This window comes from Plodia interpunctella, chromosome 19 (genome assembly GCF_027563975.2).
Source record: "Plodia interpunctella isolate USDA-ARS_2022_Savannah chromosome 19, ilPloInte3.2, whole genome shotgun sequence".
Taxonomy (NCBI): Eukaryota; Metazoa; Arthropoda; class Insecta; order Lepidoptera; family Pyralidae; genus Plodia; species Plodia interpunctella.
Window position 1 is genome coordinate 6,483 of NC_071312.1, and position 15,389 is coordinate 21,871.

A 15,389-nucleotide genomic window follows, 5' to 3' on the forward strand; every position below is an offset into this window, starting at 1 on the left:
CCCCAATGGTTCTTACACCATATGGGGAGTTTTCAAGCTCAACTTTCCATCGCTCGCGCAGTCTATCCACGGCCAGCTGCCTGACCGCCCTCATTTCCCTGGGAGCGAGCCTGATTCCAAGTGACCTGCACCTGGCCCGCTCCCGGTACACCTCTGTCTGCACCTGGGCCTCCAGTTCCCATGGCGGGGTTCCGGCAAGAGCGCAAGCTGCTGCCCAAGCCACCGTCACATAGGCCCGGGCGATGCGATTGGCCACCACTTTTTGTGGCCTACGCAGCCGGGCCTTATTGGCTGTGGAGAGCCTGTCCGACCAGATCGGCGCCCCGTACAGCGCCATGCTGCGGGTAACACCCGCATACAGCTGGCGGCACGAGGCGCCAGGCCCTCCGACATTGGGCAGCAGACGGCTCATTGCCGACGCCGCGCCTATTACTCGGGGAGCCAGTTGCCGAAAGTGCTCCCCGAAGTCCCAGCGTGAGTCCAGGATGATGCCCAAGTACTTTAAGTACGGCTTCACCTGGACTCTCTCCCCGCCAATGGGAACGCATTCATTTGAGGGCGGTCTCCAACTTCTCTTCCTCCCGAAGGCGATGACCTCGCATTTTGTGAGGGCCACCCTTAGTCCCAGCATCCTGATGCGTGTGAGCATCAGGTCTGCCGCGACCGCCGCAGCCCTAAGGGTGCTCTCCAACTGCTCCCCCCGGACAGCCACCATTGTATCATCTGCATAGCAGATAACTATTGTCCGGGGGGGTAGGGCCGCGCGGATGGCCCAGTCGTAGCCGACGTTCCACAACAGGGGGCCTAAGACCGAACCCTGGGGAACGCCACAGGTCATCGCCCTCGCCTTCCTTCCCTCCTTGTCCTCGTAGAGCACCTCCCTTCCTGTAAGGTAGTGCCCTACGAGGTTCCTTAGATAGAGGGGCACTCCGTGATATCGGAGCGCCTCCTCTATCACTTCATAAGGGAGGGAGCCGAAGGCGTTCGCTATATCGAGCGATACGCCAACGGCCCCTCCCCCTCCCCCAATTGCTTCCTCCGAGAATGCCCTCAAGGCCCCGATGGCGTCAATGGTGGACCGCCCCTTTCTAAAGCCATATTGGCAGTCCGACACATTGGGCCCAGTGTTTTCCAGATGCTGGGCGATTCGGGCTGCAACGATGCGCTCCAGCAGCTTACCCGTCTCGTCCAGCATCAGGAGGGGCCTCCACCCCGAAGGGGAGTCCTCAGGCCGGCCTTCTTTCCTAATAAGGACAAGCCGGCCTTCTTTCCACGGCTTTGGGAACCGCCCCGTCGACAAGCAGTCGTCGAACAGCTCTCTGAGGCGGCTCCCAATGTGTTTCGCCGCCACCGGGAGTATGGGACCAGGGACTCCGTCTGGGCCTGGGGCCTTTCTGCGGCCCTCCAGACGCTTTAGTCCCCAGTCAAACTCCTCGTCCGTCACCGGTGGCACGCTCGCCGTGGTGGACTCCCGTTCAGGGGCCGACATCCTCGGAGGGACAAACTCCTCAGCAGAGGGGAACAGGCCCTCCACGATCCGTTTGAGGAGGTCCGGTTCTATGGAGGCCGTGGGGGGGGCGTATCGCAGTTTATTGCGTACGGTCCTGTATGGCCTCCCCCATGGGTCCCTGTCGAGCGTGGCCAAGAACTCCTTAAAGGCGTCGTCCTTGGCCTTGGCTATCGCGGCCGACAGGGTCCTTTTGGCCTCCTGGAGAGCGAGGTGCAGCCGCGCCTCCTCTCCTTCCACGACATTACGCCGCCGTCTGCAACGCGTGTACTCGCGACGGGCTCGGTTACTGGCGGATCGGAGAGTAGCGATCTCTTCCGACCACCAGTGAACCGCCGTTTTTGCAGCCGGCGGCCCGGACCTCCTCATCGATGCGTCGCAAATGCGCGTAAGCGACGCACGTAGGCCTGTTGCCCTCTCATCCACACCAAGGGAACGGCTTGGTGTGGGTCTTGTCCATGCCTCGGTCATAGCCGCCTCCTCAGCCAGGTCCCTGTCGAGGCTGGCCAGACACCATCTTGGGAACCCCCGGTCCCGCCCCCTCAAGCCCTGTACGGGCTGCTGGGGCCTGTTGGAGACCCCCATTCGGATGTACCTATGGTCCGAGAGGGTCTCCACGTCCTCCAGGACACGCCAGTCCACGACACGCGCGGCAATGACGGGGCTCGCGAAGGATATGTCGACAATCGACGCCCCGTTCCGCCGCACGCATGTGTCGACGTTGCCCCGGTTTAGGACTTCAAGCCCCAAACCCACAGCCCAATCGTACAGGGCCTCTCCCCTCGGATCGTCGATGGGAGAGCCCCACGCCGAGTGCTTGGCGTTGAGGTCTCCCACCAGTAGCACCGGTGCTGGCGCCGCTCTCCCGATTACCTCACCCACCCTCTCGAGAAAGTCCTCGAAGGCCCGCAGCGGCCTATTGGGGGAGAAGTATGCCGCAACTATGGCAAACTCTCCCCACTTGGCCGCCGCGTATCCCGGACCACAGTCGATTCTCGAGAGGGGTGGGCGATCTCCAGTTCGGGGAGAGGTGATTGCCACCAGCCCGTCCGTGTCTCCGATCCAAGTAGGAAGGGGGGGGACACAATACGGCTCCACCACGACGGCAGCACCAATGCCCCACTCCGCCACGTGCTGGACTAGGAGGTCCTGTGCACGGGCGCAGTGGTTAACATTGGCCTGCAACACCTCAACCTGTTGCGCAGGCCTGCCTGGCATTAGTGCTCCATCGCGGCGCCCACGGAGGCTCCCTTATTTGCGGGGGCCAGTTTGCCCCGCGTGCGCGGGGGATTGCACGAGGGGCCGCCCATTATGTGCTTGGCGACCATCTTGTGCGCGTAACACACCGCGCACCAGGGTTCGCTGGCCCCGCACTCTGCAGACATGTGCCCTGTTTTGCCACAGCGATGGCACAGCTCCGACCTGTCCACCGGGGACGGGCAGAGGGCTCTGGTGTGGCCTATGCCCATGCACCGGAAACACCGCATGGGCAAGGCCTCCAGCCCCCTGACCTTGGCGGCCGTCCAACCAACGAGGAGACGCCCCTCGTCTATGAGGGCGTTGGCAGCCGCCACAGGGCAGGTGATGATCACCGACGCCGTCATGTCCGGCGCCATACGGATATTACCCACCCTGACCTGTCCCGGTAGACATTTTCCCGCCCTCGCTGTGGCCTCAGTTAGGGCCTCCGGCGTTATTCCCTCATTAAGGCCGGAGACCCTGATTTGTGCCACCTTAAACGGCCTTTTCACCTCCGCCTCGCTACCGATGATCTCCCGGAGCTTTTCTGCGAGACTGTCCGCCGCAGCCCCGCTATTAGCTCCGGGTATTTCGATAATTCGGGCCCCCGTTGCCGTGCCTCGCACAGCCGACACGTGGTTCACCCCTATCGACGAAAGGTCGATGGTGGTGGCCTTCGTTATCACCGCGCGGTAATCCAATTTGGACTCCGGCTTGAGGGTCACCACCACCGCCGAAGTCTTAGGTGGGGCAAACCTGATCTTTTTAGGCGGCTGTGCGCTCGCCTTGGGGGCCTTCTCTGGGGTAGGCTCAGGCTGGGCAGAAGGGGATGGTTTGTTCCCCTTCTTTTTCCCCTTCCTAACCACCTCAGCCCACCCCTGTTCACCTTCTTGAGGCGGAGGTACAACGGCAGGTGCCTGGGCCTGTACCGTCCCCTGTTTGGGCTGCTTTTTAGCCGGGGCGGCTTTGGGTGCAGGCCCAGGTCGCGCTGGGGGCATGAGGGTAGCCCCCGCAACTGCACCGGCGTAGCTTCGTCCCGTTCCTGGGGCCGGTGCTTCAGCCTCCTTCCTCCTCTCGTCAGCCGCGAGAGGCGGCCGAACGATTGGTTCCGGGGCCAGGATGCCTCTCTTCTCCGCCTCCTTGAGGCGGTCATTCACCATGCCCCCCAGCTTGAGGAACATGTTCCTCTCAAAGGACTCCTTCCATTCGGAAAGGAGTCCTCTGATGTCCTCCAGCGAGGGGGCACCCACCGGTGTTTGGGCCTCAGTCGGCGTCGGAGGCACACGTTCCGCAAAGGCCGTGCGGAGGGCCTTTGTCTCCTGTTGGAGGAGCGAAAGCTGCTCCCGCATCCTCTTGTTGTCCGCTCTTAGGATGCGGACAGCCTCCGACTCCTCACATTGGGCCTCTATTTTTCCGGCCGCCACAATAATATCATGGCAGGCCTCATTCATGGCCCGCCATGCCGTTCCCTTTAAATTGCCGGATTTTCCGGCCTCCGCCAACACTCTTTGGGCAGCCGCCCTCACTACCTCGAGGTGTTCATCCACCAGGCACCTCTTATTGGTCTGCTCCATGCCCTTCAAATAGCTGCTGGTGCCAGCTCTCTCCAACTCACGCTCAAACTGGGCATAGTCCGCCGAAAGATCGCGGAGCCTCTCCCTTGCCTCAGCCGTTCCAGCATAAGAGCCCCGACGAGCAGCCCGGCCTCTCGTGACGGAGGAAAGCTTGTTGGAGGCCCTTTCAGCCTCCTCAACATCCTCCGACGCTTTCCTCTTAGGGGCTTGGCCCCGCTTCCTGCCTAACTCAACGTCTGGGAGCCAGACTGACCCGTCCGAGTCTCCGTCGGAAAAGTAGAGAGACTCCGATCGGCTAATCACCGTCTTCTCTCCCTCTTCCACATTTATCACCTCTTCTTTATCCCCCCCGGTTGATCTCTTCCCCCTTGGGGTCAGAGATCTTCCCCTCGCAGATTTGGCCACGGTCCTACCCATGTTGGGCCAGACGTGACCAGGTCAGAATAAATGGCCCCAATGGGGCAAAAAACAAAGCAAAATTCACAGACAGGGGGCAGCAATTGGCCCCTGCCTGGCTACGAGAAACTGAGCTACTCCGCACCAGCGGTCTGGTAGCTTTGGTCAAATACGCGACCTTGTTTCCCGTACCAACAGATAGGATCCTGTCAGTGCCCCAACTCCACAAGGAGCCAAGACACTGAACCCGTCAAAAACAAAATAGATAACCAAGAGAAAACTCTTAGTGACAATAAACACCAAGACACCTCAATTGCACTCGACGCAACCTCAGTACACTTAGCACACCTCAGTACACTTAGCACACCTCGTACACACTTAGCACACCTCGTACACACTTAGCACACCTCGTACAACCTAACCTAACCTAACCTAACCTAACCTAACCTAACCTAACCTAACCTAACCTAACCTAACCTAACCTAACCTAACCTTTTTTTTTTTTTTTTTTTTTTTTTTGTTTTCGCAGGGGAATGCATTTACGCACTGAGTGTGGGACTCCTGGGCCGCTATCCAGCCCAGACTACCCACTAAACCCCTGCGGGTGCCATCTGGTGGACCCCTGCCGTCGGGTGGGACTAGTCCCACCGATTTAGGGGGGCGCCTGCAGGCGCGCAAGGTAGCGCCTGCGTCGCACCCCCGTCCGCCTTCTGCGGATCGGCTCCGCGAGGGGGTGGTCCTCGCGGTTCCTTTCCTCGGCCTCCCTCTGTGACATAACAGTCTCACAGAAGGAGGCCACTGCCGCCCAGGCTCCGTCACTCCCGAGCATCGCATTGACGACACTCGGGAGCGACAGATCCACTCCACCGAGCACTGCCACCAGATCGTGGCGCTGCCGACTCCACCTGGGACACTGCTCTAGAACATGTTGAGCAGTGTCCCGAGCCTCGCCACAATCGTGGCAGACCGGCTCGGTCTCCCGCTGGGCCACGCGGTGCAGGTACTCACCGAAGCAGCCATGCCCGGTGAGCACCTGCGTCATGCGGAAGGTGAGAGGCTTGCGCCGCCTCAACATCCATCTCTCCAGGACCTGGCGCAGGGCCTCCACTGTGCGTACACCGTACGTTGCCCGCGCCAGGTCTGCCTCCCACCTCCGCATGAGTTCCGCTTGCCCTCGCAAGCGGACCCGCCGGACCATCTCAGGCGAGGGGTGCTCGCCGATTTCCCTCCTGTTCGCCACAAAGTGGTAAACCTCGGCGAGCACCTCCGCCACCAACTCCCACGGCGGGTCGCCCGCGAGGGCTGTGGCCGCAGCGTACGCCACGGTACGGTACCCCCGTATCGCCCTTACCGCGATCACCTTCTGCGCCTGCCGGAGAAGGCGCTTATTCTCCGCGGCAAGGGCGTCCACCCAAACGGGGGCGCCGTACATCGCCATACTCCGGCACACGCCGGAGTACAGCTTCCGTACAGCGTCGCTGGGCCCACCCAGATTGGGCAGGAGTCGGCCCAGCGACGCAGCCGTCCTGATGATCCTTTGCCCCAGCTCTCGGAAGTGGGGGACAAAGGACCATCTCCCGTCGAGGATGAGGCCCAGGTATTTCATCTGGGCACTCACCCTCAACTCCTCATGACCCACCTGTAGGCGCGCCCCTGGGGGAGGTCCTCGCGTCCGGGCCCCGCGGAAGAGGAGGACTTCGGTCTTATCCAGTCGGACCCGAAGCCCCAGCCTCTCTATGCGGCCGACCAAAAGGGCGAGGCCCGTTTCGGCCAGCCGCGCCGCCTCACCGAAATTCGCACCCCGGGACGTGAAGAGAGTGTCATCCGCATAGCAGATGACACCCGTCCCGGGGGGAAGCCGGCACCGCAGGACCCAATCGTATGCGATGTCCCACAGGATAGGGCCGAGAATCGACCCCTGCGGGACACCGCACCCGACGCCCCGCCGGACCATTTGGCCTCCCCTGTCCTCGTACAGGACGACCCGCTCCTCCAGGTACGCCCCCAACAGCCCCCGCAGGTACGAGGGCACTCCGAAGTACCGGAGCGCCTCCCGTATTACACAGTGCGGGATACTGTTGAAGGCGTTGGCGATGTCTAACGACGTCGCCAGGGTCACCTCGCCTTCTCTGTCCGCCTCCTCCGTCACCGACCGCAGACGCCTGAGGGCGTCGATGGTGGACCTCTTGGCCCGGAATCCGTACTGCACGTCAGAGAGACGCGGTCCCGGGCCTTCCTCCACATGCCGAACGAGGCGAGAGGCCACAACACTCTCTAGGGCCTTCCCAGCCTCGCTCAGCAGGACCAGAGGTCGCACCGCCGAAGCCGAGTCCAAGGGCCGGCTCCCCTTCGGAATAAGGCAGAGCCGGCCCTCCTTCCATAATTTCGGGAACTGCCCCTCTCGCAGACAGCGGTTGAGCAGCCCCCGAAACTCCTCCCCGAGGTGCACGAGAATCAGCGCAAGCACTTTCCCGTGCACCCCGTCTGGACCCGGTGCCCTCTTCCTTGTCTGGAGGCGGTCGAGGACCACCTCCATTTCGACGTCGGTGACGGGAGGCGGATCCGCCTCCACCTCTTCTCCCTCCGCGTCAGGCGGCTGTCGGGCCATCCTCGGAGGAGAAAACCCTCGCGGATTGCCGGGGAATAGATCCCCGACAATCTCCCCCAGCAGAGCTGGCTGAAGGGTCTCCGTTAGCGGGGTCGCCTGTGGGCGCAATTTGTCTCGCGCCCACTTATACGGCCGGCCCCATGGGTCTCTTTCGATACCCTCCACCAGCTCCTCGAAGGCTTCCTCCTTGGCCCGACCGATGGCCAGCTGCAGCTCCTTACGGTTTTCCACATACACCGCATACAGCTGACCATCCCTCTCCTCGTCCCGGGGACTGCGCCGCCTGCTTCGACTATAGGCCCTTCGGGCCGCGTTGCAGGCGACGCGAAGGGCGGCAATCTCCGCCGACCACCAATAGACCGCCCGCCTAGGGGGGGCTCGACCTACGCTTGGCATGGCCGCCCGGCACACCGCTGTGAAAGCGTCGCCGAGACGGTCAGCCGCGTCGTCCACCCCCATTCCGTCTAGAGGCGGGAGGCTCCAGCGGCCGACGATGGCCGCCTCTTCCGCCAGCTCCCGGTCAAGCCGCGTAAGGGCCCAACGCGGGAACCGGCTGCGCACCCGGGACGATGATGCCGCCTGACATTGGGGGGCGGCCGACACCTCGAACCGAATATACAAGTGGTCCGAGAGTGTCTCCACCCCCCCTTCCACCCTCCAGTCCGACACGGAGCGCGCGGCGGAGGGGGTGGCGAACGTCAGGTCCACCACCGATCCGCCCGTCCGTCGCACGCACGTGTGGGCTGTCCCCCTGTTTAGGAGAGACAGCCCCGCGGCCAGCGCCCACTCTTCCACCTTTCGCCCCTTGGGCTCCGTGGCCGGGTTCCCCCACGCCGTTGATTTGGCGTTGAAGTCACCGGCCACGAAGACCTTTAGGGGCGCTAACCGCCTTATCTCCGGCCCCAGAGCATCCAAGAACCGCTCCAGGGCCGGCAAATCCCGGTTCGGGGAGAAGTAAACACCAATTATGGCGTACTCTCCCCGAACCGCCACCACAAAGCCGTTCCCTCTCTTCTTAATCGCGAGGGGAGGGGCGGCACCAGGCCTAGCCACGATGGCCACGAGGCCATCCAGATCCCCCGCCCAGTGGGGCAGGGAGGGAACCGCGTACGGCTCCGCGACCACCGCGACATCCAGATCCCACTCCGCCATGGATTGCAGGAGGAGGTCCTGCGCCCTAGCGGAGTGGTTGAGGTTGGCCTGGAGGAAGGTGACCCCCATCACTCCTCCATTTGGCCGACTGGCGCCTCCCCTTGCCTTCCCTCGCGCGGAGGAGGGGACGGCCCTTTCCCTCGGATCGGGGGTGGGTTGCAGGCCCTACCCCCCATCACGTGGCCCGCCGGCTTGCCGGCGTCGCGGCATACCGCGCAGCGGGGCTCCGCTGTGCAGGAGGCGGACAAATGCCCTGCCTCCCCGCACCTATAGCAGAGCCGGCTGCGGTCCGTCTGCGAGGGGCACAGCGATGCAGTGTGCCCCTTCCCCATGCACTTGTAGCAGTGCATGGGGCGCGCCTCCAGGTGCCGGAGCTGCACCCGGCTCCAGCCTACCGTGAGGCTGCCCGCCTCGATCAGCTTTTTGGCCGTCGTGACCGGGCAGCGCATCAGGGCAGAGCCAGAGCCCCGCCAGTCTGAGCGGATTTCACCCACCCAGACCTGGTCCTCCGTACAGCTCCCGGCTTGCGCGACCGCAGCCTTTATCCGCTGCGCCGTTGCCGCATCATTCAGTCCCGTCACGCGGAAATCCGCAGTTTTGACGGGCCTGAAAACGTCCACGACGCCGGCCAGAGCCACCTTCAAGGCCGAAGCAAGTGCGTCCGCCTTGCCTGAGCTAGAGGAGCCGGGGACCTCAATTAATCTCGCTCCGGTCGCACTCGGGCGAATCCGAAGCGAGCCAATGCCCAGCTCCTCCAGGTTCACCTCTTGCTCGGCCTTGAGGAGGGCGGAACTGTATGTGGCCCCATTTTGCACTGCCTCCGGCTGTAACTTAAGAATTACAGCCGAGGAGCTAGGGGCCGACAGTTTTTTCACCACCCTCAGTGGCGCCGCCTTGGGGGACTCCTTGGGCACAGACGTAGGCGCCTCCGCGGGCGCCGCCGTAGGCTTGGGCACAGACTTAGGCGCCCCCGTGGGCGCCGCCGTGGGCTTGGGCACGGTTGAGGGGGCCCCCTTGGGTACCGCCTCGGGCTTGGGCTTGGATTTTTTGCCCTTTCCCTTCCCTTTGCTCCTCCTCCCAACCTCAACCCAGGGGAGCTCCGGGGATCCGTCGACCATAATTGCCGAGGTCGTCGGCCCATCCTCAACTCCAGGGAGCTCCGGGAACTCGTCCGGAACTGCAGAGGTCGACGGCCCCCACTCCATCCCCTCCTCAGCACTTTCCCTTCTACGGCCTTCCATTCCCGTCCGCTTAGGCAGCAGCGCCGGACTCAATCCGGAGGCCTCCGCAATGGCCGCCCTAGTGGCCCTGGCCACCCTCGAACTGTCACCCGCCAGAGGTGGGCGGGTGACCATCCGAGGGAGGCAAGTCTTCAGCTCTGCTAGGCGGCCATCTATCATTTTGGCTATGGAAGCCTCCAGCCTCTCCATCAGCCTCTCTTCCTCTGCAGGTGCACCTGCCCGCTGTTCCGCAGCTCGCGCAGCCTGGTTGACCTCGCGGCGAGCCTCCTCAAACCCGCTGCGGAGCGCAGCGACCTCTGCCCTCATATTGGCCACCTCTCTTTGGAGGCGACCATTATCAGCCCTGAGGCGCCGTACTTCGTCCGACTCGTTACGCGACACCAGGGTATCCATGATATCCCTGATGTCCGTAGAGGCACGCAGAATCTTCGCGCTGAAGCCCCCCTTGAAGGCGGTGGTCTTTCTGACGAGGCTGGTTATAATTCCCAGCCTCTCCACCGCAGTAGCCATAAGTCCGTCAGCACCCAAGGCACTGAAGTCCCGTACCTCAATGGGGGCCACATCCGACCCCTCGTCCCCACTCGGGTGTTCTCCCCTCCGGAAGGCCCGAGTTCCCAGAGTGGCTGAGAAGGAGGCCTCCACATCCTCCTCCCGACTCCTTCGCGTTTCAGCCCGGGCTCCCGTCATATTCGAGGCACCTCGAGCCTTCCCTCTTTTTGCCTTCGGCAATATTTCCGGCCGTGTCCAATCAACCTCCGTGTCCGAACCGGATCCGGACCCACTCGCTACCTCCGAGTAGAGGCGCTTGGCACCCAGCACCGATTCGGACAGCGAGGTGATGGAGCCCACACTTCCCAACGGGTTCCACAGCCTTCCTTGGACCGTAGCCACACCACTCTCATCCGCCATTGCTTCCCCTTCCGATCCACCGCGACTTTCTTCATGTTCGGACCTGGACCGCTCCTTATCAGTTCCGTCCTTCCCGCCCGAACTTTTCTCTCCCCCCACCGAAATCTTCCCCCCACGCTTTCCACTCCTTCCCTTTAGTTGGCCCTGAGAAGGGCCGTTTGGGTGGCCCTGAGAAGGGCCGTTTGGGTGGCCCTGAGAAGGGCCGTTAGGGTGGCCCTGAGAAGGGCCCTTTTTCAAGAAACGCCCGGAGGCGTCCCGCAGTTGAGTACCATTCATTTTAGCGAGTTGCTCCTACTGCACAGTGCACTTTAGCCGTCGGCCTAACCACTCCGTTACGGTGGTTAGGACGCGACGTTGCCCGGGGAACGCGACGTGGACGCAAGCACTGTGGGGTGGTTCCCCAACCTAACCTAACCTAACCTAACCTAACCTAACCTAACCTAACCTAACCTAACCTAACCTAACCTAACCTAACCTAACCTAACCTAACCTAACCTAACCTAACCTAACCTAACCTAACCTAACCTTTTTTTTTTTTTTTTTTTTTTTTTTTTTTTTTTGTTTTCGCAGGGGAATGCATTTACGCACTGAGTGTGGGACTCCTGGGCCGCTATCCAGCCCAGACTACCCACTAAACCCCTGCGGGTGCCATCGGCCGCTTTACAGGGAGGCGCCTCGGATCTATCTAACACAAGACGCCTCAGCGACTGGCCGGTCTCTTTCGCCAGAGACCGGACTCACCATTCTCAGGGGCCCACCGACACCTGGTGGACCCCTGCCGTCGGGTGGGACTAGTCCCACCGATTTAGGGGGGCGCCTGCAGGCGCGCAAGGTAGCGCCTGCGTCGCGCCCCCGTCCGCCTTCTGCGGATCGGCTCCGCGAGGGGGTGGTCCTCGCGGTTCCTTTCCTCGGCCTCCCTCTGTGACATAACAGTCTCACAGAAGGAGGCCACTGCCGCCCAGGCTCCGTCACTCCCGAGCATCGCATTGACGACACTCGGGAGCGACAGATCCACTCCACCGAGCACTGCCACCAGATCGTGGCGCTGCCGACTCCACCTGGGACACTGCTCTAGAACATGTTGAGCAGTGTCCCGAGCCTCGCCACAATCGTGGCAGACCGGCTCGGTCTCCCGCTGGGCCACGCGGTGCAAGTACTCACCGAAGCAGCCATGCCCGGTGAGCACCTGCGTCATGCGGAAGGTGAGAGGCTTGCGCCGCCTCAACATCCATCTCTCCAGGACCTGGCGCAGGGCCTCCACTGTGCGTACACCGTACGTTGCCCGCGCCAGGTCTGCCTCCCACCTCCGCATGAGTTCCGCTTGCCCTCGCAAGCGGACCCGCCGGACTATCTCAGGCGAGGGGTGCTCGCCGATTTCCCTCCTGTTCGCCACAAAGTGGTAAACCTCGGCGAGCACCTCCGCCACCAACTCCCACGGCGGGTCGCCCGCGAGGGCTGTGGCCGCAGCGTACGCCACGGTACGGTACCCCCGTATCGCCCTTACCGCGATCACCTTCTGCGCCTGCCGGAGAAGGCGCTTATTCTCCGCGGCAAGGGCGTCCACCCAAACGGGGGCGCCGTACATCGCCATACTCCGGCACACGCCGGAGTACAGCTTCCGTACAGCGTCGCTGGGCCCACCCAGATTGGGCAGGAGTCGGCCCAGCGACGCAGCCGTCCTGACGATCCTTTGCCCCAGCTCTCGGAAGTGGGGGACAAAGGACCATCTCCCGTCGAGGATGAGGCCCAGGTATTTCATCTGGGCACTCACCCTCAACTCCTCATGACCCACCTGGAGGCGCGCCCCTGGGGGAGGTCCTCGCGTCCGGGCCCCGCGGAAGAGGAGGACTTCGGTCTTATCCAGTCGGACCCGAAGCCCCAGCCTCTCTATGCGGCCGACCAAAAGGGCGAGGCCCGTTTCGGCCAGCCGCGCCGCCTCACCGAAGTTCGCACCCCGGGACGTGAAGAGAGTGTCATCCGCATAGCAGATGACACCCGTCCCGGGGGGAAGCCGGCACCGCAGGACCCAATCGTATGCGATGTCCCACAGGATAGGGCCGAGAATCGACCCCTGTGGCACACCGCATCCGACGCTCCGCCGAACCATACGACCCCCCCCGTCCTCGTACAGGACAACACGATCCTCCAGGTACACCCCCAACAGCCGCCGCAGGTACGAGGGCACCCCAAAGTACCGGAGTGCCTCCCGTATTACACTGTGCGGGATGCTGTTGAAGGCGTTGGCGACGTCTAAAGACGTCGCCAGGGTCACATCGCCTTCTCGATCCGCCTCCTCCGTCACCGACCGCAGACGCCTGAGGGCGTCGATGGTGGACCTCTTGGCCCGGAATCCGTACTGCACGTCAGAGAGACGCGGTCCCGGGCCTTCCTCCACATGCCGAACGAGGCGAGAGGCCACAACGCTCTCTAGGGCCTTCCCAGCCTCGCTCAGCAGGACCAGAGGTCGCACCGCCGAAGCCGAGTCCAAGGGCCGGCTCCCCTTCGGAATAAGGCAGAGCCGGCCCTCCTTCCATAATTTCGGGAACTGCCCCTCTCGCAGACAGCGGTTGAGCAGCCCCCGAAACTCCTCCCCGAGGTGCACGAGAATCAGCGCAAGCACTTTCCCGTGCACCCCGTCTGGACCCGGTGCCCTCTTCCTTGTCTGGAGGCGGTCGAGGACCACCTCCATTTCGACGTCGGTGACGGGAGGCGGATCCGCCTCCACCTCTTCTCCCTCCGCGTCAGGCGGCTGTCGGGCCATCCTCGGAGGAGAAAACCCTCGCGGATTGCCGGGGAATAGATCCCCGACAATCTCCCCCAGCAGAGCTGGCTGAAGGGTCTCCGTTAGCGAGGTCGCCTGTGGGCGCAATTTGTCTCGCGCCCACTTATACGGCCGGCCCCATGGGTCTCTTTCGATACCCTCCACCAGCTCCTCGAAGGCTTCCTCCTTGGCCCGACCGATGGCCAGCTGCAGCTCCTTACGGTTTTCCACATACACCGCATACAGCTGACCATCCCTCTCCTCGTCCCGGGGACTGCGCCGCCTGCTTCGACTATAGGCCCTTCGGGCCGCGTTGCAGGCGACGCGAAGGGCGGCAATCTCCGCCGACCACCAATAGACCGCCCGCCTAGGGGGGGCTCGACCTACGCTTGGCATGGCCGCCCGGCACACCGCTGTGAAAGCGTCGCCGAGACGGTCAGCCGCGTCGTCCACCCCCATTCCGTCTAGAGGCGGGAGGCTCCAGCGGCCGACGATGGCCGCCTCTTCCGCCAGCTCCCGGTCAAGCCGCGTAAGGGCCCAGCGCGGGAACCGGCTGCGCACCCGGGACGATGATGCCGCCTGACATTGGGGGGCGGCCGACACCTCGAACCGAATATACAAGTGGTCCGAGAGTGTCTCCACCCCCCCTTCCACCCTCCAGTCCGACACGGAGCGCGCGGCGGAGGGGGTGGCGAACGTCAGGTCCACCACCGATCCGCCCGTCCGTCGCACGCACGTGTGGGCTGTCCCCCTGTTTAGGAGAGACAGCCCCGCGGCCAGCGCCCACTCTTCCACCTTTCGCCCCTTGGGCTCCGTGGCCGGGTTCCCCCACGCCGTTGATTTGGCGTTGAAGTCACCGGCCACGAAGACCTTTAGGGGCGCTAACCGCCTTATTTCCGGCCCCAGGGCATCCAAGAACCGCTCCAGGGCCGGCAAATCCCGGTTCGGGGAGAAGTAAACACCAATTATGGCGTACTCTCCCCGAACCGCCACCACAAAGCCGTTCCCTCTCTTCTTAATCGCGAGGGGAGGGGGCGGCACCAGGCCTAGCCACGATGGCCACGAGGCCATCCAGATCCCCCGCCCAGTGAGGCAGGGAGGGAACCGCGTACGGCTCCGCGACCACCGCGACATCCAAATCCCACTCCGCCATGGATTGCAGGAGGAGATCCTGCGCCCTAGCGGAGTGGTTGAGGTTGGCCTGGAGGAAGGTGACCCCCATCACTCCTCCATTTGGCCGACTGGCGCCTCCCCTTGCCTTCCCTCGCGCGGAGGAGGGGACGGCCCTTTCCCTCGGATCGGGGGTGGGTTGCAGGCCCTACCCCCCATCACGTGGCCCGCCGGCTTGCCGGCGTCGCGGCATACCGCGCAGCGGGGCTCCGCTGTGCAGGAGGCGGACAAATGCCCTGCCTCCCCGCACCTATAGCAGAGCCGGCTGCGGTCCGTCTGCGAGGGGCACAGCGATGCGGTGTGCCCCTTCCCCATGCACTTGTAGCAGTGCATGGGGCGCGCCTCCAGGTGCCGGAGTTGCACTCGACTCCAGCCTACCGTGAGGCTGCCCGCCTCGATCAGCTTTTTAGCCGTCGTGACCGGGCAGCGCATCAGGGCAGAGCCAGAGCCCCGCCAGTCTGAGCGGATTTCACCCACCCAGACCTGGTCCTCCGTGCAGCTCCCGGCTTGCGCGACCGCAGCCTTTATCCGCTGCGCCGTTGCCGCATCATTCAGGCCCGTCACGCGGAAGTCCGCGGTTTTGACGGGCCTGGAAACGTCCGCGACGCCGGAAAGGGCCGCCTTCAAGGCCGATGCAAGCGCATCTGCCTTGTCTGAGTTGGAGGGGCCAGAGACCTCGATTAGCCTCGCTCCGGTCGCACTCGGGCGAATCCGAAGCGAGCCGATTCCTAGCCCCTCCAGGCTCACCGCCTGCTCGGCCTTGAGGAGGGCGGAGCTGTATGTGGCCCCTTTTTGCGCTGCCTCTGGCTGTAACTTGAGAATTACAGCCGAG

General features: G+C 63.3%; 2 protein-coding genes and 1 pseudogene across 2 annotated transcripts; all 3 read right to left on the minus strand.

The window, feature by feature from the left end:
* Positions 1-2,724: 2,724 nt before the first annotated feature.
* Positions 2,725-4,737, minus strand: LOC128678458 (uncharacterized). The gene has a single exon (XM_053760032.1). The coding sequence runs from the start codon at positions 4,735-4,737 to the stop codon at positions 2,725-2,727; it is 2,013 nt and encodes a 670-aa protein (XP_053616007.1).
* Positions 4,738-8,029: 3,292 nt separating this feature from the next.
* Positions 8,030-8,545, minus strand: LOC128678425 (uncharacterized; the record flags this gene model as incomplete). Its single annotated transcript, XM_053759971.1, has 1 exon — positions 8,030-8,545. A coding segment is annotated over exon 1 (516 nt), but the record flags the coding sequence as incomplete, so codon positions are not given.
* Positions 8,546-14,092: 5,547 nt separating this feature from the next.
* On the minus strand, positions 14,093-14,609 carry LOC128678422 (uncharacterized; annotated as a pseudogene).
* Between the last annotated feature and the right edge of the window lie 780 nt (positions 14,610-15,389).

Bases quoted from the DNA above. Each gene is read 5' to 3' on its own strand.
- LOC128678458 (XM_053760032.1), bottom strand. From the start codon at position 4,737: ATGGGTAGGACCGTGGCCAAATCTGCGAGGGGAAGATCTCTGACCCCA.